This window comes from Natrix helvetica, assembly GCF_964273705.1.
Source record: "Natrix helvetica genome assembly, chromosome: 2".
NCBI classification, from domain to species: domain Eukaryota; kingdom Metazoa; phylum Chordata; class Lepidosauria; order Squamata; family Natricidae; genus Natrix; species Natrix helvetica.
The window spans coordinates 154,608,277-154,632,827 of NC_138552.1; the positions used below are offsets into that span (position 1 = coordinate 154,608,277).

At 40.4% G+C, this 24,551-nt stretch overlaps 1 protein-coding gene across 1 annotated transcript; it reads right to left on the reverse strand.

Moving 5' to 3' along the window:
• Positions 1-1,361: 1,361 nt before the first annotated feature.
• On the reverse strand, positions 1,362-12,387 carry DCDC2C (doublecortin domain containing 2C; the record flags this gene model as incomplete). The annotated part of the gene is made up of 5 exons (XM_081943874.1): positions 1,362-1,503; positions 4,545-4,676; positions 6,708-6,784; positions 7,612-7,663; positions 12,116-12,387. The coding sequence occupies 5 exons, from the start codon at positions 12,385-12,387 to the stop codon at positions 1,362-1,364; spliced, it is 675 nt and encodes a 224-aa protein (XP_081800000.1).
• Between the last annotated feature and the right edge of the window lie 12,164 nt (positions 12,388-24,551).

The following is a 24,551-nucleotide window of genomic DNA, read 5'->3' on the forward strand; positions in this document are numbered from 1 at the left end:
ATTGCTTTTGAACTTACTCCCCAAAATGGCCAAAGTGGGAGAAATAAGTGGGAACAATAATTACAAGACTGTACTGCATTGATCTTCATTGAAGCAAAGAAACTCAGTTTGTGTTCATCCTAAATTTACTTTTGCAATGTTGACACTTAGCAAAATAGGAGCAAAACAGGTTCTCTAAGACAATGAACTATATAATAATGGTTAACAAAACAAAGAGATCAAGGACTAACATGCCCCCACCAAGCTCTGGAGACTTCCTAATGCAGCTCTGTGAATCATAAAGATCATGATAAAGAATAGATGGCTTTGAAGCTGAATCTCCAGCAATGAACTGAACTGAATGCACTGAAAATAGTTAGCTGTGAATCTCTGGATAATTTTGAGTGGATTACAAAGTGGTTCTCCCCCCCTCCCCCAGATCTGAACACATCTGCTTTACTACAGCTTATCAAATCAAGATAACTTGATCTTGATCCTAGAAAGGAAGAATTCAGCAGGGATGGTTCAATTCCATGAGATAAAAACAGAAGGTTAAAAAAAGAGACATTAGAAATATTACAGAAAAAAAGTTGATTAAAACAAGCCTAACTTAATATGAATTTCCATATTTTTAAAGGCTGTTCCAGTCTATTTAGAGTACTGTCTCTATTGTTACCTAGTAGATTCAATCTAATTTTTTCATGAAGGACAAAGAATGTCTTAAAGACAATAGAAGAACTCCCTGCTACCCACTTAATAGAAATATTTAGAATACAAGAGATTTAGTGTGTTGCTTTTTTTTAATTCCCTATAGGAATCATCTCCAAATCTATACATTATGGAATGTATGAAATTTTTAAAATGGTATCTGTACATTATGGAATGGCAGGGATATTAGAGCTTTCTTTGTAATATTTTACACATCGCATATATGGAACAAAATAATAAAATCAGTGACTAATATATTAATTAGAAGTATGCCTTCACTAATTAAAAAATAAAGGAACAGCAACAATGATATAGATACCATTGTTTTAAAAATATTTTAATATTTTAACGCAATATTATTGACATATTAACAATGAAATTATCATATATGTTAAATAAGTACTTTATTATTCCAGCAAATTAATATTAAACAAATTAGAATTAATAGAGACAAATGCGTGTATTTAAAAAGCTTTGGGTTAAAGGAGGATTTTAACAGTTAAATGTGCAGATCAACTTCATATTTTTCATTTAAAAAAAAAATCCTGTAAAATACATACAATCCAAGTAATCATAAATCTTTATCTTAACTCTAGGAAAAATAAGGTTTTTGGCTCAGCTAGAGCTGGTTTTCAGCAACTAGCTACATAAGATCAGTTTAGATAAGACCCAGCTTACCGACGAATATTTTCTGGAACTTTAGGATGTTGCCAGTATGGCAAACGCAGAAATCTTTCTTTGCCACATGCAACATAAAATTGGTTATCTTCTAATTGATCAGGTCCATGTATAGGCTGACCATTTAAAGTAAACAATCTACAAAGAAGAGGAAATTAATATGGGTATAAGTAAACCTAAACGACATTATAAACTTTACTCACCATGAAATGTTTATTTTTATATTTTGAATTCTATCTTTGGTCTTCAATTATGTAAAACCAAAACAGAGAGAAGAACTGGTAAACTTGAGGGACCTCCAAATCCAAGAAGGAACAGAATGGAATTATTATAAAAAGAGAATTAAGAAACAATGACAATAAAAAAATATATACAAACAATGACCAAACTGAAGAGATAATTTTCTGGTTCTAATATTGAAAAATTGGTAATTCAACTCCAAATTTGAGGCTGGGTAGAAAAAAGCAATATACATTAAAATACCTTTTAGTGTAAATCAGGATTAGATCTTTACTGCAAGTTAAAGGCAAGTACAGAGAAAAAACAGTTTACCTGAAACTTGCAGTGCTATCCATTGGCTATGCTGCAAAGAAATGTGATTACTTAAGTTGTAAGCCAAACCCTGCACCCCAGATGCATGTAGAAATCTTGTGTTCCTTCAACTTGCATGCAAACTGACAAGAGTTTTAAATATTCAAGAGCAAAAACAAATTAGACAATGGATTCTTCCAAACTATGGTTTACAAAACTGAAAAATTCCTCAGAATAACAGAGTTGGAAGGGACCTTAGAGGTCTTCTAGTCTAACTGACTGCTCAGGCAGGAAACCATATACCACTTCAGACAAATGGCTGTCCAATCTCTTCTTTAAAACGTCTCGTGTTGTAGCATTCACAAGTCATTCCATTGATTAATTGTTCTGTCAGGAAATTTCTCTTTAGTTCTAAGTTGCTTCTCTCCTTGATTAGTTTCTACCCATTGCTTCTTGTTCTGCCCTACCTGCTTTATAGAATAGGTTGACTCCCTCTTCTTTATGGCAAACCCTGAGATATTGGAACACTGCTATCATGTAACTCCCTAGTCCAGTGATGGCAAACCTTTTCTACATTGTGCCCAAACTGGAATGTGTGTGCCACAGCCCTAGAAACCCAAAGAGCAGATGGCTGGTGCACATGTGTGCGTCGGCCACTTGGTCTTCCGGTTTCTAGCACACACATGCACGCTGGCCAGTTGGACTTTGCATGTGTCAGAGCCCCAGAAACCCAAAGACCACCTGGCTGGTGTGCATGCTTGTGCTAATCACCTGTTCTCTGGGTTTCCGGCATGGGCATGCACTCTGGCCAGCTGGTCTTTGCGAATGCCAGAGCGCCAGAAACCCCAAAAACAGGTGGCCGGCACGCACATGCATGTCTTCGGATTTCCGGGACTCCGGCAGGCGTGAATATCAGCTGGCCACTGCGTATGCGTGCACTGGAAACCAGAAGAGCAGCTGGCGATGGCATGCATGCCCACAGAGAGGGTTCTGCATGCCACCTCTGGCACACATGCCAAAGGTTCGCCACCATGGCCTAATCATTTTTTTCATTCAGCAGCTGTTCTTTATATGTTTTAGCCTCCAGTCCCCTAATCATCTTTTTGCTCTTCTTTGTACTCTTTCTTGAATCTCAACATCATTTTTACATCGTGGCAACCAAAACGGAATGCACAATTTCAAATGTAGTCTTACCAAGGTATTGTAGAGTGTTATTAACACTTCCTGTGATCTTGATTCTATCCCTCCAGGACCGTGTTGGCTTTTTTGGCAGCTGCTGCACACTGCTGGCTCATATTTAAGTGACTGTCCACTTGGACTCCAAGATCCCTCTCACAATTACTACTATTGAGCCAGGTACCACTTATCCTACACCTGTACATTTTATTTTTCTTGCCTAAATGTAGAACCTTACTTTTTCTTTCTTCCTTTATCAACAATAACAACGTTTTGAACTTTTAACTCAATACAAGTATCACTGTAAATCATGTTTACTTTGTAAGCTCTAAATTAAAGTATAGTTTAGGGAGAGAAGGGATTCTCAGCAATGAATGTCAATTATTTGGCTCTCTGGAAAACAGTAATCTGGGCAAACGATGAAAATTTAAGAAATGTAGTATTTGCCACTACTAGTACTAAGAATAGGGTGTGAGAATTATTGTCCTCATATCCTGATAGAGTGCTTAGTATTTAGCCTGCAAAGCATTTTAATACGTTTGATTCAGCAGCAACGTTCTTCTGAAGTATTAGTGCCTTTGGTGGTAGAGATTAGGGTTTCAAAAACAATTCAAAACTACTTCAGAACTTGTGTAAGCACAAGCACAGATTGTGTGCAAGCCTGAGAACAAGATAATTCTGTTTTAAAAGTTTCATTAATCATGTAACTTTATCTTTCTTTTTAAGCTCATATGAAAGCCTACAAAAAGTTGGTCACTTTAATGAATAACAGACTGACAGCACTGTCTTAAATTTCTGCAAACTAATATTTTGATTATTATAGTTGCCTTAAAAGTTCTAATTTTAACTGTACTTTTAGGAAGGGCAAAAATTAATATATTAAGTCCTCTCTTATAAGGTTAATATTTGTTATTATTTAGTATATGGCATCTGAGGTCATGCAGTCACTGATATACAAACATAGGTTAAATAAAGCATCAGCATATATATACATATCTATATGCATCAGAGGTGTGTTGCTAATTTTTTCACTATTGGTTTTGGCGTGCTCGCATGCAACACTTCTGCGCATGCACAGAAGCGTCTGGGCGAGACTTCCCATCACCGCTGCTGATTCAGCCTGAATTGGCAACCCACCTCTGATATGCATGTAAAAGATATGTGGACAATATAATATAGGAGATAAAATGTTAAATTAAGATAAAACCATGATAAAATTACCATAATATGGGCCATAGAATTCCAATGGGATAGATGTTATAATTTGATATCTAAGGAAGCTAACCATCTAACTGCTTCTGGTGTATCTCTCCCTGCCTCCCCCCCTCCCCCTTCATATTATAGGGAAATGTGTTCCTGGAAGTGATTTTGTTGGATCTGTGTGATCTGTTTGGTTGTGGTTATTAAAAGTCACCTATCTTAATTACTATTGGTCATTCTTCTTATAGAAGTTTACTATAATATTAGCTTACCTATTAATACCCCCACAGCGAGGAATTACTTTTTCATTTACAAGTGCAAGAACACTGTTCCAATTATTTAGTGTAAATCTAGGTATAAGGATTTTCATGGGTGGTATGAAGAGATCTCCATTTGTGAAAACACTGTCAAAAACAAACATATATAAACCTAAATTTAATAGGATACATTACTCAAAATACATAAGCAAATCACATTGATGATATTTCATTAAGGATCCACCCAGATCCAGTAATAAATTTTAAATCTTAATTTATTGAATAAATTCTAAACTCCTTAGATTCTTAAAGTTCATATTTCAACAATATAAATATGTCTAGTTGAAGAACTCAAGAAAGGTTTGGCTTTTGAAAATTTAATTATTTTCTCTCTATACCAACTCAAGATGTCCTTAACAATTCCCAGAGGAAATAAAATGTAATTCTTTTAAAAAGCTAATAAAATCAATTGATTTTTCTACTGAGGCCTGTATTAGAAAATGTTTCTTCCTCAACCTGTAATTATATATGGAAGTATTGTGGGACTAATAGTACATTAATCCAGATATGGTTAAAATGAAATCAATGGGACTTATGCTCCTAAGAAACTATGATTGAGATGTGAATACAAAAATATTTATTTAAAAGGAGTGAATTTGGATTATTTATCAGGTAGGTAGGTAGGTAGGTAGGTAGGTAGGTAGATACATACATATATACATACAAATATACATATAGTTATAAACCTTCCATTCCTCCACTTTTTCTTTTACAGTCATACATGTGTGTAAGGAAAGGGAAATTCTAATAAGCTTTGTTATGCCAAGGATTGTTCTCAATACTGATGTTAACTCCCTTAAGCATTTCACTTAAGTGTGTATCTGTTCCATTACATGAAAAACTATTAAATACAACTCAACCTCCAGAGTTGAAGAATACTGTGATACCAATGTGCTATATAGTTCTGGAAAATTCATCTAGTTTCAAATTCATCTTTTTAGTTTCACATCCTACTTCTTTATCTATAGCAATATATCACTGAAACTATTTGCAGCAACTGTAGATTGTTGCTTTGAGTATTATTAAAACTGTTGTATATTATCTAGGAAAAACATTCCAATATCGTTCTTAGTACAGCAACATACCAAAATCACAATGTATTCACTAACCATCTAAATCAATTATGTAAATCTGGTTTCAGGCCAAATATTTGTGTCTGGCTGATTCTTTAAAACATGATTCTAAAGCAATGGAAGTTGAATTTATAAGATATTTGGGGCCATCTAGTGGAACTGTCATTATACACATATTAACGTTTCTTCATTGAAATAAATGTTAGTGGCACTTACATACATTTAAGAAAAGATCCATTATCTGATCATAATAAAAGGCATAGTCAAGCCCATTTGCAAACATTGTAAAACATTGTCCCTTCCTTTTCTTTTTTATATATCCCAGAAGTCTGAAAAACTAAGATTTATATTAGTGCTAACTTTATCAACGTAGCTTTATTCTTGTAATTTCAGGAATGTGAGATGAATAAATTACTGAAAGGTCAGTACTGAAAACAAGGAGTTTCTCAGGATCTTCTATATAAAAAAGAATTTGTGCCCGCTAAAGTGGTCCTGTTAGAGTCTTGTTGCAATAAAAAACAAGGAAAAACTAATGTCTGGGTGCTCCTATAGAAAACCAAACTGACCTCTTTTATTTGCTTGCAAGCCTGTTGCCCATCAGATAAACAAATATGCCTGGAAGATACCATATTGGAGAAAATGGGCTTATGATTTTTTGTGTGTGTGTTTGATCCCACACCTGCTCCAGAGTCCAGAGCAGAATGCAAAATTGTCTTCCCCTATCCCCAGAAAAGCCCTGCGAGGCAAGTAAGAAAGAAGCATAATTAGGCCCAAACTTACTTCTTTGATTGTTGTGAGCCACTCAGGGTCATTTTAGAGTCAGGTATCCTAAAAGTTTAATAAGGTATTATGGGTTGGTCATCTAGTCATCCAGATAATGAATTTGGCATTTTTATCGATCTTATTATTCTATATTGAACGAGGATTTGAATTCTAGCCCAACCTTCAAGCCATCTTCATATATCATTTTTCAGTTGGACATAAACAGCAATGTAAGAACTCTAACAAACTTACAGTCTTAATAAGTTTAAAAGTAAATACTCACTTAATATTTCTTGGTTTATTATAAATTGATTGCCATTTGGAAGGAACTTTTATATTACTATGGACTACTGGTCGAATCTGCAAGAGACAGAAAGACTCCAGAATCTTAAAGGCCAGCTCATGTTTGCCCTATATATCTGCACAGCTCTGGACAAGGCCAGATTTGAAATGTGAGAGTACCTTTCTAATTATTCAAATTCTGACTAGAATGTATTGCTAAAACCTTTCCCTTACAATTTAAGAAATCGTATCCAAGAATTTGTTTTGATTATCCAGACTGAATGATACTTATACTTCTTATACATCAAGCCCCACATTGTTGTTTTATAAATTGCAATTACTTTCAATTTTTAAAACATTTTTTTCATCAGAAACCAGAGTTCCAATTCTATTATTGACAGCAGTGACTAGATGAAGACAGAATTGAGGTGTGGGGAAAGCTGCTAAGGAAAAAAACGCTATTTCTTGTGTGGAGGACACTCAGTGAGTGACAATTGCTGCTACACACATCTGTTGCTGAGCTCCAGTCACTGATTCAGTCAGGATATTGTTATTTGCATTCAGAAACAATTCCAGATGCTGGTAGTTGTTGAATGCAGGGACATTCGTTATGTGTAGACTATGTGTAAGGAAAGAAAAAAAAATCCAGCAAGTTGGAAGGGAATATATATAAATTTATATATTATGGTTTACCAACCAGTTATAACATTTTACTGTTCTACGTTGTAATCAAATACAGGCTAAATATGTGAACTCTCTATATAAAGTAGTAAAATAAATTTGATTGCTCTTTTACTAAACCTTAACATGCTGAATTAAATTAAGTTGGTACATGATAAATTGATAAAATGGAGTCACGGTTTCCTTCAGAAGATTATTGAACATGGCACTGATGAGATACTCACCACCTCATCCCTCTTCTTTCTTTCAGGTTTCTTTGCCCCTATATCTGAGTAACTGCGGAAAAGTATAATACATCACATTCTCATTAATTTGTCAATCAACTTGTAAGTAGGGTCCAAAAGAGAAATCTGGTCCAATACAGCAATCTTGCCTTATGTAGAAGCTCAATGTACCTAGATTCTCTTCAATCAAATGCCAGAACTAAAGTAGGTTATGCCATTACTAGAGACAAAATGTACTGGTATGTAGTGATGAACATTAGAAGAATAGGTTTTATAGGGAGATACATAGGTCTGATCCAGATTAATTAAATGTTAACATATATCATTATCTACTCCTAATCCTAACCTCAATCAGTTTCTAATAACTGACTCACTACGGTATGCAGACATTTTACTATTTACTAGTCCACTAAAATCCACGCACCCTACTACTAGGGTTCTCACAATAGATTTTTCATAGAAAATATCTCTGTAGCAAAAAAATAAATAAAGCTAAATTAACAATACTCATCAGTAAACAATTTGGGCTGAAGTGTTGGTTTACTTCAAATATCATCATTTAACAAGTGTCAGTTCAACAAAAAGAATTCCATTGCTCATATCTTTACATACATTTAAAAAATGTATAAGCAACAGAACTTCAATATTATTTAATTATCCCCCAAAATGATGAACAGTCTAAGCAGGAGAAATGTATTTGATCTAAAGGCTAAACAGATAATAAACTCCCACTTAAGACTATTTTACAGAGTCAGTTTTTATTATTAATCACTCTTTACATAGGTCTCTCACAAAGCTTTCTACTTTTGGTGAGCCTCTGTGGAGGAGACAGGAGGCATGCAGTGGGACAAACTACCCAAGAATTGAGGTCCCATCAGAAGCTCTGAAATTAATTCTCAGATAAATAGTCTGCATGACTCAAAGGGAGTTAGATGACTATGAGAAATTACATCTGGATCAATTTTGTGCTAAATCCAACTTCCTTAGGGACACTTGTCAACAGACTCTTTGTTATTCTCAGGACACACGAAACCTTCACTCGCTTATCAAGTTAAACATGTCATGGAAATTGGACCACCACGTATTTTTGTGGCCCTGTTTATAGCCCCATAGCAACATAGAGCAATGGAGATTCACCACTTTTTGATGAAATAGACACAGCAGACATAGCTAACTACGATGGAAAAGGAACTCTGGCCATTTAGTATCTGGGAATTCACCAGCAAATTCTGAAAATCTGCATGAAGTCTAAGGTTCTTCCTTTCTTTCTCCTTCCTTCCTTCCTTTCCTTCCTTTCCTCCCTCCCTCCCTCCCTTCCTCCCTCCCCCCCATCCATCCATCTTATTCTTATAATACTATATAATTCTAATCATCAGATCCCAAAATTAACATTTCATTTCTTTCAATGTCTCTCACAAGGTCTCAAAAGTGGTTTCCAAGTAGAATTAAATTAAGTCAGTGTTTTCTTTAGTCAAAGCTGTCAATTTCATCATCTCCATCAATTACAGTACATCAGCTTCACCATCCAGTCTTTCATTATAGGTATTTGTAGGTCTTTCCACCTTTGTGCACATAAAAGTCTCACTGCTGTTACCATATATAAAAGTGAAGTTCCATAAGATGATGTCCATTTGCGTGTCCATTAAACCCCCCAAAAATATCTGGTTTCAATTGCACATTGACTTTTAAAATCTTCTGCATCAGACTATATGCTTGACCCCAGTATTTCCTAGCTTTCTTGCATGTCTACCAAATATGAAAAAAAATACCCTCAGTTTGATTACATTTCCAATGAATATTTGAAATTCCCCTGCATATTTTTGACAGCTTATCTGGTGTCATATACCAGCAATACATCATTTTATAAAAATTCTCTTACAGAATTTTACCCTGTAAATAGACTGGCCAGGTATCACACAGTAAGCATGTCACTACAAAACAAAACATTATCTTACAGTGGGAATTGCAGGCAGCAGCCTATTTCATTTGATATGAACACCAGCTCTCATCAACTAAGCAACTAAGAGATGTGGGTTTCAGCAAACTCAGTAATAAGTTACAGTTCAACAAATCTGCAGTCCAGTTTGCATTTACAGATAGTCCTCTACTTATGATCACAATTGAGCCAAAAAGTTATGTTAAGTGAGTTTTGCTCCATTTTATGACCTTTCTTGCAACAGTTGTTTAATGAATCACTGCAGTTGATTAATTAGTAACTGGGTTAAGTGAATCTGGCTTCCCCATTGACTTTGTCAGAAGCTTGCAAAAAAATGATCACATAACCTCAGGACACTGCAATGGTCATAAATAGGAAACAGTTGCCAAGGGTCTGAATTTTGATCACATAATCCTGGGGATACTACAACTGTAACTGTGAAAAGCAGTCATAAATCACTTTTTTTCAGTGCCACTGTAACTTTGAATGGTCACTAAACGAACTGTTGTAAGTCAAGGACTACCTGAACTGGGATGTGAGTCTCAATGATTCTAGTGAGTCAATTAGGAATAATTATGCATATAAACAAACGTCTTTGGGAAGAAGTTTAGATTATAGAGTATATTGGAGTTTCCAGTTTAATAGTAACAACATATTTTAACCAAGTGAACAATGAAACATTGTCATAAAAATGATTCTTTCAATCCAATAGCAATTGATAGATTCCTGGTAAGCAAATGATTTTACCAGCTGGCCCCTAATTTATAGGCAAGCCAATCACTACAACTCCCCCCAAAATTAGCATTATTTAAGCCAAATCAAAGTTTTTATCACTCTCTACTTTCTTAAAGAAAAAACAGAAAGTATATGACCCAAGGTAGATATACCTTATTGACTTATACTGTAATACCTCTGTTCTTAGTTTCCTTGCTCAGCAAAAGAAAGAAAGAAAGAAAGAAAGAAAGAAAGAAAGAAAGAAAGAAAGAAAGAAAGAAAGAAAGAAAGAAAGAAAGAAAGAAAGAATGTAAAAGCAAAAGAAAGAAAGAACGAAATAATGTAAAAGCTGTATTAATAAAACACATAGCTTGGATTACCCCTTTTTCTCTGAACTAATGAATAGCTTGCGATCACACAACAATCAATTGCAGAAACTCTGGCCAAAAATAAAACTGAGAGGGTGATTTGTCCTCTCTGAGTTTGTTGTTTTCTTGCAAAAACTAGGTAGGTAGCATCATCAGTGCTAGTGTTAAAGATAAAACTTAGCAAGCTTACGTGGCTACTAAGTGTGTAATCATGGATCTAGTCCACCTTTTCAGCAGAGTGCCAAAATGGGAGCGTTTGTGTGTGCCGAAAGTTTAGTGGGATTTTAAAACCACTATTCAGTGCATTTAATTTAGAACTACAGAAAAAACAATTGCTACCAACCTGGCTTCCATTGAGGACCTGTACACTGCACGAGTCAAAAAGAAGGCCATGAAAATATTTACAGACCCCTTGCATCCTGGACATAAATTGTTTCAACTCCTACCCTCAAAACAGCACTATAGAACACTGCACACCAGAACTAGACACAAGAACAGTTTTTTCCCCGAACGCCATCACTCTGATAAACAAATAATTCCCTCACCACTGTCAAACTGTTCACTAAGGCTACGTTACTATTACTATTAGTTTTCTCATAGTTCCTATCACCCATCTCCTCCCACTTATGACTGCAGGACTGTAACTTTGTTGCTTGTATCCTTACGATTGATATTGATAGTTTCCTGATTGCTTATTTGTACCCTATGACTATCACTAAGTGTTGTACCTTAAGATTCTTGACGAATGTATCTTTGTCTTTTAATGTACAGAGAGCATATGCACCAAAGACAAATTCCTTGTGTGCTCAATCACACTTGGCCAATAAAGAATTCTATTATATTCTATTCCCTGGTACCATATATATCAGCAAACTATAAATCCACTTGAATCAGTTTCTAATGCAGATTATGAATATTGCAAAGGCAACGCAGTTCACCTAGCTAGCACAAGAATGGGGGGGGGGGGGGCAGGGCCGGATTTTCCTATAGGCTAACTAGGCTTCAGCCTAGGGCCTCAAGATCAAGAGGGGCCTTTTATTTATCCGTGCCACATTTTTTATAAAGGTTAGTACCAATTACAACATGTTTCATTTAATATATTGATATATATCACAGTAATGATGTATTTTATTATCTCTCATGTAATTTACAAACTTAAAAATGGGAGGTGAAAGGGCCCCATAAGTGGAATAGCCTAGGGCCTCTTTTCATCTAAATCCGGTTGGGGGGGGGATTGCAACAAGGACTTTTGAATTTCCCACTAATATTTTCAGTTTTATGCTGAACTCCCCTACCAGCATCTTTTTTTTTCTTTTGACAATACTGGATAAAGGTTTAAAATTAGCACCGTGAAGATTTTCTTTGGAATTTGTACTACCTGGACTGTTACCTAATAAAATTGAGGAGGAAGGAGAGAAAAAGAATCTTTGCAAAACTTTTAAGATCCTACCGACTGCAATGGTCCGGTGGCGGTCTTCATACTTACTTTAGTTTCCTAAACTTCTCCCTGCCAGCAACCACATATCTACCTCCCTGCTGCAATTCCGGGAGGTCTGTAATAGTATGCCCTTGCATGGGTGTATAGATCTTCCGCACCCCAAAGGGTGTTGGCACACCTTCATTCAGCTGGATCATTAAGGCTTCAAAGTTGGGCACGTATCGAGGGTTGACTATAAATTTTCTCCCCAAGTAGAACGGATCCCCGTTACGGTAGACCCAAATTGTCCGGACAGGGGTGGAATCTGTTAAGCTGTACATCGCCCGAGACCGGGCTGTTCCAATCATGCTGAATCTACTACTGTAGGCAGAGGGCTGGGAAAAGTAGAAAATACATCCAAACAAAAACAACTATAGATCTCCTATCTATCACCCCCAAAGCAAAGTATGTGGGGCAAAATAAAGAGCTTCAGCGTCTGTCTAGGCTCGCCTTTAAAAGATCCTGCTTCAGCAACCTCCTACCTCATAGTGTCACCAACACCGATCCCCCCCACCCCAAGCCCTACCCCCCCCCGACAAGTCCTCCGATGGGCAGCTTTGTCTCGACCCCTTTCACCTCAACCCACCGGGCTGAACGTCACGCCAAGGGGGAGGATTGTGACTCACAGATTACACCAAAGGTCCCGCGAGGGAGAAGGCGGTGCGGTTGCCTCGAAACCTTATTAGGTTGGGGGAGATGGGAATAGGGCGGTGGGAGGCAAGAAGGAGAAGGTACCTCTTCCAGCACGGAGCTTTCGCTCAGGCTGCATCAAGGAGGCGGAGAAGGCGGGAGGACCTGCTCTGTATGCTCTGCAGATCGGTAAAAGAGTCTGCTCAGGTCCCCGGCTGATGTCGCCTTTCGCCCGCGGAAAAGTCTCCCAAGAAAGATTTTGAAACGTTGCTGAGTCGGGAATGGTTGGTCCTTCGCTTGTTTAGGCACAGCCCTGGAAAAGAGAAACTTTGGTCTCAGTCCAGGATGGGGAGACTAGAAAATTGAAGGCTTTGCAGCAAAGGGAAAGTGACGATCGATAAACACCCCCGAGGTTGAGCCAAATTCGGATAGGAAGAGTACCCTTGCAAGGCAAGCTTAGAGTATGGGGGATTGTTTGAGGGGGGGGGAGAGAAACTCCCAATAGAACAGAAGAAACTTTTACTTTAATAATGATTAAAATTATCAAAACAGGTAGGAGATGAAAAAGTTCAAACTAGTATAAAAATATGCAAGTAACAATTAGTAACTTGAAGGAAAAAGCTGGGACGGCTGCCAGAATGTATTTTTTATTATTTTGCAAAACCAGTTTTGGTTTTTATTTTTTATTTAAAAAAAACTTTATGTACAGTGTATATGTATCTTCTGTGTTTTGCTTGCATGCCTTAGCAGATAAGAAATTGTTGTTTAAAACAACAAAAATTTCAAGATTGTTAATTCATGCTTTTCAGCTCCCCTACACAATCCAGAAAACTTAGGTTACATGATGAAATTTTAATGTACAAGCCATCTATGAATTATTTCGTTAATCAGCTACTGTAATGATGACTTGTTAAAATAATTTAAAACAAATTATGTTTCAGAAAACTTCAAAGATAATATTTCAGATATCCAAAAATATCTCCTGAATATTTTTAAAGAGTCTGTTGTACTTTGATTTAGAATTTATACTGATAAATATTATTTGACTTCCTCATAATATGAATTGCCTTAACCAAAAGGATATCAAAGTAGTTGTTAACATTTGGTGTGCATAAGCCATCATCAAGCTTTTATTTATATTACATGCTTTACCATGTCTTTGTTATGATTATGTAAAAATGAAAACCATTTGCTCTACAGAAAACCAAGGGAATAGGTAGTGGTACAATATTTGGAAGCTCTTGATTTAGAAACAAGACTTTATAAAGGACAGTCATTGTAACTTCAAGAATTTTTCCAGGCAGTGTTTATTAAAGATTTAACAATTTGGATCCTGTCTTTATTATTTTTATAAATAACTCCAGGTGGTAAACATACCTAATAATCAATGAAGTTTCCTCCTAATTCCCCACAATTACCCTTTAAGGTGGATTGGGCTCAGAGAGAATGCTTGGTCCATGGACTCCATAGCCACCCAGCCAGCTTTCATGCCTAAAGCAGGATTAGAACTCTGAGACTGAGATGAGCCTGCAAAAACAGTCACTAACTGGTGCCTCTCTGCCCTCATTCTCCATGCACCAGTGTGCTTCCTATAGTCACTGTGGAAAGGGAGCAGCATAGATGCTTCTTAAAGTAATGGAGGAGGAGTGATGGCATTCTCTGTTTTTTCTTGTACAAGAACCTGAAGAAAATCCAGGAGTGAGATGAAGAGGCATTCCTTTCTGTGTAAAACTGCCTGTTCTGTAAATCCTGGAAAAACAAAGTGCTTCCAGTTAATTAGCTCCTCTTCCCAAAACTCTCATGAGCTTCATAACATCCTGGGAATGCACTGACAAATTTCCAGTCAGCCCTGGAATTTGCATGAGTTCAGGGCAGCCCAACAAATTAATACAAGGACAGGTGAGGGCTTCAAAGATATTTAAGTTATAAGGAAACTCTTAATAAAGGGACACTTCGTCAATATCAAAGCAGAATCCTGTTTACCGTCTTAGAAAATTAGATGACCAGAATTAATGCCAAATATAGTGGTAAGGTGAACAAGTCCTCCTCTAAAAATGAAATAAAGCTGTTTTCTTGTTATGATCATTTCTCCTATCCTTTTTGTTGTTTCTTTCAAAATGTAGGATGCAATCTCTTTTGGACAGAAAGATTCTCTACATTTTTCTTATTTTTCTTCTCTTATATTGCAAAATTAGGCTACATACAAATTATCCTCAACTTATGACCAGTTGAGCCCAAAATTTATTGCTGCTAAGTGAGCCATTTGTTAAATAGGTTTTGCTCCATTTTATGACTTTTCTTGTCACAGTTGTTAAGTGAATCATTGCAGTTGTTAAATTAGTAACCTGGTTGTGAAATGAATCTGGCTTCCCCATTGACTGCTTGTCAGATTGCAAAATGTGATCACATGGCCCCAGGACACCATCATAAATATGAACCAGTTGCCAAACATCCAAATTTTGATCACATGACCACGGGGATGTTGCAACTGTTGTAAGTGTGAAAAATGGTTATGTCACTTTTTTCAGTGCTGTTGTAATTTTGAACAGTCACTAAACAAACTTGTAAATTGAGGACTACCTGTACTTTAGGAAAAGATCCATTACCTCTCTATGTTTTGCCTGAAGGGCATACATAGAATTTTTATATTTAGCAACGTATAATATACATCAATTGTATTACGGTATATATAAAATCATTAATCAAGGTCATATATTGGTCTTATAGAAGACTCACTCCAGGTGGCAGACTTGTGCTATTTTTTCCTCAGACTTCTAAATGTTCTTTTATGTAGGAGATAATTGTTGGGATGAGATAATTCTTGGAGTAGCAAATGTGAAGTTAAACAAAACAATAAATCCAAATCTAGAAAAAAAAGTACTTGAATATGCATTTATATTGAATATGGTGGTAAACAATTCACTCTATCCCAGAAGGTAAAATAAATAATCACTGTTCCGTTATGTAGTATATTGATGATCTATTGTTTACAGATTTGCTATTGTTAGTGATGTGGCCTAAGTTTTGCATTCCTGAGCTCAGTCTAACAAACATTTCTTGTGACAGTCTGTATTTTTTATTTTTCCTATAAAAACAAATAGTTACCCTGTTCCAAGTCTTATAGCTTTATATCTCAATATTTATTACTTTCCTGAACATTATATGTGTTGGCCGAGAAATTGCTCACTGGCCACTTTCCATTTTATATCCTCCAGAAAGGACTGATCTACAAACATCTGCCTGTGAAGCTTGTTCTTGGCATGACAATATCAGGATCACCCACCATGGAAAATCTGAAGTCTGGAGGCAGAATTGTTGATAGGGTGGGAAGGTTGGGTTCATCACTCATTCGGTTTCTTTTTTTCCTCCCAGTGTTTCCCCTTGAGAGGTTAACGTACATATTATGTAGCATATGAATATATGCATCTGTATACACATCCTGTCTCCTAATTTCACAACAGGTGTAGCCCATGGAATCAAAAGGTCCTCGCATAGATGAATCAGGATGCAGTAATACATATACAATGTCAAGGCCCAGGGAGCTGAACTAGGCAAGTGATTTTAATGGTCACAATATATGTTCTGTTCATATACAGCAGTGGTTCCCAAAGTGGGCGGTACCGTCTCCTGAGGGGTGGTGAGATGACTTAGGGGGCCAGTAAGAGGCAAGGAGGGCAGCAGGAGGGCGCTAGGAGGCAAGGGGGTGGCAGGGGGGGCGTTAAGTGGGCGAGGAAAAAAAGATTGTGTTGGCTGCAGAGAGCGTCACCACCCTCCCCTCCAATTACCGCCTTCCTCCCAGGAGAGGGGCATGCGCCGCATCAATCGTCCGCCCCCCAAGTTGGCATGTGGAAAGTAAACACCGCGTAGCAGTTTCCAACTGCCGCACAGTGTCGTTTGCTGGAGACGGACTGCAGTCTGCAGAGCGGCCGCACAATCGCGATTGAAACCCCCTCCAGCTAAACAGGAGTCTTGAGGTGTAACAGGGCAGCAAAGTGACTGGGTTGAGGACTTGAGGTGGCTCGGGCTTCCTGGAGCAACTATTTTAGAGGGAACATTGCCCACAGCTGCCTTCACACAAGTTTAAGAGGGCTAAATTTGCCTCGTTGGGGGGGGGGGAGTGATTGGCCGAAACTCGCTGAAAGAAAGTTCCCTGTCTTTCTGACCTGCGTGATTAATTCAGCCTCTGAGATAAACTGTATTGTGTGAATACAGGGAGGGACTCTCACAGGGAGGGACTCCTCCGGGTGCCGTCCACTAAGCAATGCCAACGGGCGGCACCTAGGAGTAGAGCCTTCTCTGTGATGGGCCCAACCCTCTAGAATGACCTCCCCCCCGATATCAGGACCACCACCGACTTCCCTCCTTTCGACGAAAACTGAAGACTCACCTGTTCTGTTTAGCCGGCCTGGACCATTCATAACCTTATTATACCTCCTGGCAGATATATTTTAACTGGGTAATTTTAATTGGGTATTTTTAGGATTGTTGAAATATTGTTTTTATCTACTTTACTTTGTACAGTGTCGTATTGCCTCCTCTTCTATGTTTTTATGTTTGTATGTTTGTATTTTCATTTTATCTGTTTTATTTGACTGTACACCGCCCCGAGTCCCTTTGGGGAGAGGGGGCGGTATAAAAATCGAAATAAAGGTAAAGGTGAAAGCAGCCAGCTTCCCTTCCTCTCCAGCATCCGTGCCTCGATTAACACATAAAAACCCAGAAGGGGTGGGGGTGGGGGCTGGTCATGAACCAAGAATGAGTCAACTAAGCCGAGCGTGGGTTGCTCCGCAGACAGAAACCCACGCTCGAGAGAAATGGCGGCAGTGAGCTGGCAGTGAGCCTCCTGCCTTCGCTTTCCAACTCTCCACAACGAGGTAGAAAGCAATGGCAGGAGGCTCACTGCCGCAGTTTCTCTCGAGGCTACCCACCTGAGGCTCGCATTGGCAAATCCAGGGCAGCGCGGCAGCGATCCTAAATTCCCACCTAGAGTGAGCGCCAGAGAATCCAAATGCAGGAAGCAGGGTCTGTTTCCTCCTGCATCTCTCTCTTTCAAAGAGAATCTTCCTTGTTCTACCTCTCCTGACTGCAATCTCAGCTATCTTTGAGTCTCCAGTCGGTCAAGTGACATCATATGATATTTGATAACTAATTGGGATTTTCAAAGTCATTGAGAATATTTTTGCTTTTAAGCTAATTAAACTTCCTATCTGTCAGTTTATCTGTGCAATTTTGTTGGATATTTTGGGTCACTAGCAATGTTCCCTCTAAGCTGCGCATGTGTGCGGCCGCGCATGTGGCAACAAAACACCGTGCAGCAGTTTCCAACTGCTGCGCAGTGGTTTTTGTGAGACGCCTTCCACGATAATAGGAGAGGAGACCCAGCCTGGAGTCAGCAATCAGTTCTAGGTCCACAAGGCAGAACGTAGTTGAGAGAAAAGGTGTGGGGGTTGGGAAAAAGCATGGGACGGGCTCCCAGCAGCGGCTGCTCGGATTTGCCATTTGCGAGAGAGGGAGAGGGAGAGCGTGTGCGTGTGTATCCCTCCTTCCTTCAGCCCAACACTCGCCCTGGCATCCCGGCCAGACGAGAGGGACTGCAGAGGGTCTCCTCAAGTCTAGGGCAGCAAGTCATTCGATGGGAAAGTTGCCTCTTGGAAGGAATGACCCGGCTTGGCTCCCGCTTCGTCTCTCCTGCCTCTTTGCTTCTCTGTTTGGTCATTGTACGGCATATCAAAAGCAGGAGCCAAGCCAGTTCATTCCTTCTAAGAGGCAAGTTTCTCATCAAATGACTTGCTGCCCTAGACTTGGGGAGACCCTCTGCAGTCCCTCTCGTCTGGCCAGGATGCCAGTGAGAGTGTTGGGCTGAAGGAAGGAGGGATTCTCTCTCTCTCTCTCTCTCTCTCTCTCTCTCTCTCTCTCTCTCTCTCTGAGAGAGAGAGAGAGAGAGAGAGAGAGAGAGTGTTAGTTGGTGGGCAGACTTAGCACTTTGTTAAGTTTGTTTCTCTTTGTATTGTGTATATATACATGTCTCCATGGATGCAATTGTGCAAGCATTTTTTTTCCTCTTTAAAATAATTTTTGGATTTCTCCTCACCAAACCTTTAAGACTGAAAGAGTTAGAGTTGAAATATAAAGGGATTGTCAATCGCCATACTGTTAGATTGATAGACAATTATGGACTATCTTGATTATATCCTCCTTAGAAAGAATATGCTACTGTATGGTTGAGAAAAAGATCAAACTTCATTCCATGGAAACCCAACAAAGTTCATAGGGAGGGTTTCTTTCTACGATGGGCTTCTTGGGTCAACAGTGAATATCAGTTATCAAAAATGTAGGTAGAAAATTAAGCAGACAATAGGCAATTACAAAAAGGGAAGCCAACTTTTTGAATTCTGTTTCTTTGCACTTAGTGACTTATAAATAGACTAATGTTCTGAAAACCTGATCTACATTACTATATATTTTAAATGGCTGTAAAGCTATGCAGAAAAAGTTGTTCTCAAGGTATTGTGATAAATTCAATAAAAAGAAGGGAATTCTTGATGAACTTAAAGAGAAATGAGAGTATTGGATAGTAAATGGACAAATAAAATTACCAATCAAAGAGAATATTTGCACCTCAGGGTTGAAATGAGATGTTCTCTCTTACTCTTTCCTCTTCCTCTCTTCTCTCTGTCTCTCTCATCCTCTTTCTCTTCGTCTCTTTTCTCTTTCTCTCTCCTTTTCCATTCTTCTGTCACTTTCTCTCTCCTCTCTTCTCTTTGTCTCTTTCTGTCTCTCTCACCCTCTTTCTCTTTGTCTCTCTTTCTCTCTCCTTCTTACCCACTCTTCTGTCACTTTCTCTCTCCTTCTCTGTCTCTTTCTGTCTCTCTTCCCTCTTTTTTCTTCCTCTCTTCCTCTCTCCCACTCTTTTATCACTGTCTCTCTTCCCTCTTTTTTCTTCCTCTCTTCCTCTCTCCCACTCTTTTATCACTTTCTCTCTACCGCCCAACCTGTCCCCATACTTATCTTCAAATGATCATGTTTGCAATAATTTACCTTTTCTAAATAGGCGCAGTTCCCTTACCGGACCCCTCGCTCACTCACTCAAACACACACACACGCACGCACACACACAAAACCATTTTTCTCCATTATATTCAGATCCTATTAACATTAATTAAAAAGGTTTTTAATTTGGATTTTGAATAAATGTGCAATTGTTACAGTTTTGAATTTTACTGTTACTATCTTCCTTCCGGTGTGCAAACCGCCTGGTCACATGACCCCCCCCCCAGCCACGCCCACCAAGCCACACCCATAAAACCGGTAGTAAAAAAATGAATTCCACCACTGGATGACCCTCTTGAAAGGCCATCCACCCTGCCAGCAAAAGAAAGTCTTCCCACCCGCCAAAAAACGGATGCCTGGGTCAGGGAGACAGTGAAATTCGGCCTCTCCCTAGAGTTTTTCTCCTACCCCCCGAGGCGTTTCTTCTTCTGCCCCATTTCATGGGATCGGGAAAAGAGGCACCTAATAAATCAGGCTATTCAGCACCTCTTGAACATCTAGGCCATTCAGCTGGTTCCAGAGGGGCAAAAGGGACAAGGGTTCTACTCCCTGCTGTTCATTGGGGGGTTGGAGAGCAATCCTCGACCTCAAGGCCTTGAACCACCACATTATCTATCAGTTCAAGATGCACTCTCTAATGACCATCTTAAAGGGTGTCCAAAGGGATAACTTCCTCACCTCGGTGAACCTGACGGAGGCATACTTTCACATTCCAATCAGTCTTGAACACCGAGAGTTCCTTTGATTCTGCTATCGGAGGAGCCATTACCAATATCGGGCCCTGCCATTTGGCCTCTGTTCTGCACCTGGGGTATTTACCAAGTTACTAATGGCGATAGCAGCCAACTTTTGCACGCACCCCATCAGAATAATGTGTTACCTGGATAACATTCTTTTGTTGTCAGGTCCCCCAGTCAGACTCACTGGGATCTGGAAGTGACACTCAATGTTCTCAGGGTGCACGGCTTTTTGATAAATATGTCAAAAAGTCATCTGGTACCAACCACACGCATTGTCCACTTGGGCACCCTAATAAGACACCAGGCAGCACAAGGTGTTCCTATCCAGAGAGCATCAGGAGAGTCTCAGAACTTTGGCCCAACAAGTGAGGAGACAGCATCGAGTCCAGCTTATCCAGCTGTCTCAACTACTAGGCAAAATGCTTTCCAGCTTTGCAATAGTACCCTGGGTTAGGCTACACAGCAGGCCATTCCAGTGGCTGCTCCTACCATTTCAGAAAGACAGCAGCTGCTCATCAGCAAGGATCCGCTTGCCTCCAGAGGTGATCAGCTCCCTGACCTGGTGGACGTCACAGGCCATTGTGAAAGGGATCTTGTTCTGAAAGTCCCAACATGTGACGATAACCACCAACACCACCATATCCAGATGGGGCGCTCATTCAGAGACAGACGTATCACAAGGACAGTGGTCCTACATACAGCATCATCAGACCATCAACTTTCTGGAGCTGAGGGCGATTCATCTAGGACTCCTCCATTTCCAAGCAGCAGTCGACGGCAAATGTGTTGATCCTCACAGACAACATAATAGCGAAAGCCGATGTCAACAGGCAAGGCAGGACCCGATCCAGACTGCTCATGGCAGAGGCCCACTGACTGGGAAGCAGGGTGAAATCACATCTCCTCTCAATTCAAGCAGAACACATTGCGGGCACCGCCAACGTCACAGCCGATTGGTTGAGTCAATCCCAAGTGGATCAAGTAGAGTGGGAGACCCACACATCGCACATTCGGGCACTGATCAGGAGATTCGGGGTGCCAGTGGTCGATCTTTTCGCCACCAGCAACAACAGAAAAGTTCCCAGGTTCTTCGTAAGGTACGCATCTCCGAGGCGTGGAGGGGGTGGATGCCCTCCGATGTCAGTGGCCTCAGGGCCTCCTGTATGCATTTCCGTCATTTCCCCTGATCCAATGAGTCATCAGAAAATTTTTGGAGGAGCAAGCGGAGTTAATTCTAGAGCTTCACTGGCAGCACCACCCGCGGTTTGAAGATCTTCTGTCACTGTCAGTCGCTTCCCTATGGCGGATCCCTCCATCCAAAACGTCAATCACTCAGGGAACCATAGCTCATCCAAATCCAGAGTGAATCAAGTTGACTGCCTGGAGGCTGAGCGATGCTCAATGACTGCAGAAGGCCTCTCTCCGGCGGTCACTAGCATGATTCAAGCAGCCAGGAGATCCTCTACAAATTGCATCTATGATGCCACGTAGAAAGCCTTCTGCGCATGGTGCCAGGCCAAGGGCTTAGCCCCTTCACAAGCTCTGTCTTGCAACTTTCTCAAATTCCTCCAAAATGGACTAACCGTGGGCCTGTCCCCCAACATGCTTAGGAGACAGGTTGTGGCACTCACATCTGTGCTGTGCACTGTGTCCAGCAGGTTTCTAGCACACAAGCCACTAATCAAATGATTTTTGAAAGGGGCCACTAATTTACATCCACCGACGGTCCATTGATATCCATCTTGGGACTTGCCTCTCGTCCTTCAAGCACTCAAGGAGACCCCCTTCGAACCATGAGGGACACATCACTTCTATACTTGTCACAGCAAGTAATATTTTTGGTAGCAATTACATCTGCCGTCGGATTTCAGAACTAGCAGCTCTTTCTATGCGACAAGATCTATGTATCTTCTATTCGGACCGGGTGGCCCTAAAAGTGGACCCAATGTTCATTCCAAAGGTGAACTCCATCTTCCACCGAGCCCAAGAATTGGTCTTACCAAATTTCTGCCCGAATCCGGTTCACCATCTGGAACATAGGCGGCACACACTGGATGTTCAAAGGGCCATGCGAATCTATCTACATAGAACATCACCTTTCCATCGTTCAGAAGCAATGTTCATTTCATTTCAACCACACACTATGGGTTGCAAGGCGTCTTCCTCATTGTTCGGGCAGCCCCCCTTTAAACCTTTACAAACCATCAGCATCAGACATCTGACCATCAAAACAGTGTTTCTCATCGCCATCATCTCCGCCAGGAGGATTTCAGAGCTAGCGGCCTTGTCAGTCAGAGAGGACTTATGCATCATTCACCCTGACCAGGTTTTGCTTCGTTTGGACCCTACCTTCCTGCCAAAAAGCATTGCCCTCCAAAAGCCCTCCAAACCTGCTCTTACAAGAAAATGGCAAAGAAATAAAAGAATACTTTGAACAAAACTTTTAAATGAAATAAAAAGGATTGGAAAGTCCAAGCAATGCTCTAGACTGCTGAAATTTTTTTAGATACATCTACTGGGCTAGACTGAATTGAAAAACTGACTCTAACACAGAACCAAAGGCATGTCTAAAGATTTCCAATTCAGTCCGAGGCAAATAGACAGAATTTCAATTCAATTTCAATTTATTAGCGCTTATAGACCGCCCCCTCTCCCGAAAGGGACTCAGGGCGGTGTACAGTCCATGTCATAGAACAAAATTAAAACAATTAAAATTAATACATGGACAGTATATATATACAAATATAAAATAGATGGATAAGAGGAGGATAAAAGGTGCAGGACTGTATTGCTAATAAATAATTAAAATAAACAGACATTAAAATCCCAATACCCAATAAAATTAAGTCTACAGAATAATCCCCTTAAAAACCAGTAAAAATATAAATGCCAGGAGATAGGCGTTGAAATTATGCCAGGCCAGCCAGTCGGAACAGGTGAGTCTTTAGTTTCTGCCGGAAGGAGCGGAAGTCGGTGGTGGTTCTAATGTCGGGGGGGAGGTCATTCCAGAGGGTTGGGCCCATCACAGAGAAGGCCCTACTCCTTGGCGTCGCCCGCTGGCATTGCCTAGCAGACGGCACCAGGAGAAGCCCCTCCCTGTGAGAGCGAATTGGCCGCTGGGATGTATGTGGGAGGACGCGATCCCGCAGGTAACTGGGCCCTATGCCATGGAGCGCTTTAAAGATGGTGGTCAAAACCTTGAAACGCACCCGAAAGACCACAGGCAGCCAGTGCAGCTCGCGCAGGAGCGGTGTTATATGGGAGTACCTGGTACTCCCCATGACTGCCCGCGCGGCTGCGTTCTGGACTAGCTGCAGTCTTCGGGCGCGTCCCAAGGGAAGCCCCATGTAGAGAGCACTACAGTAGTCCAGGCGAGACGTCACCAGTGCATGAGTGACCGTGCGTAGGGCATCTCGGTCCAGGAGGGGGCGCAATTGGCGCACCAGGCGAACCTGGTGGAACGCCCCCCTTGCCACGGCTGCCACATGGTCATCCATTGACAGCCGGGCATCTAGGAGGACGCCCAAATTGTGCGCCCGTTCCACAGGGGGCAGCTGCTCGCCCCCTATGGCCAGCGTTGGAATTAGCTGACTGAACCGAGGTGCCGGTAGCCACAGCCACTCAGTCTTGGAGGGGTTGAGTTTGAGTCTGTTGTCCCCTATCCAGACCCCGACGGCTTCCAAACACCGGGACATCACTTCGACAGCCTCACTGGGGTGGTTTGGGGTTGAAACGTACAGCTGAGTATCATCAGCGTACAGATGGTATTCAACCCCAAAACCACGGATGATCTCCCCCAGCGGCTTCACATATGTGTTGAACAGGAGGGGCGAAAGGACCGATCCCTGCGGCACCCCACAAGTGAGTGACCTCAGGGTCGACCTCTGCCCCCCCATCAACACACATTGCAACCGGTCGGAGAGGTAGGAGCCGAACCACCGTAAAACGGTGCCTCCGACTCCTATCCCCTCCAGCCGGCGCAATAGGATACCATGGTCGATGGTATCAAAAGCCGCTGAGAGATC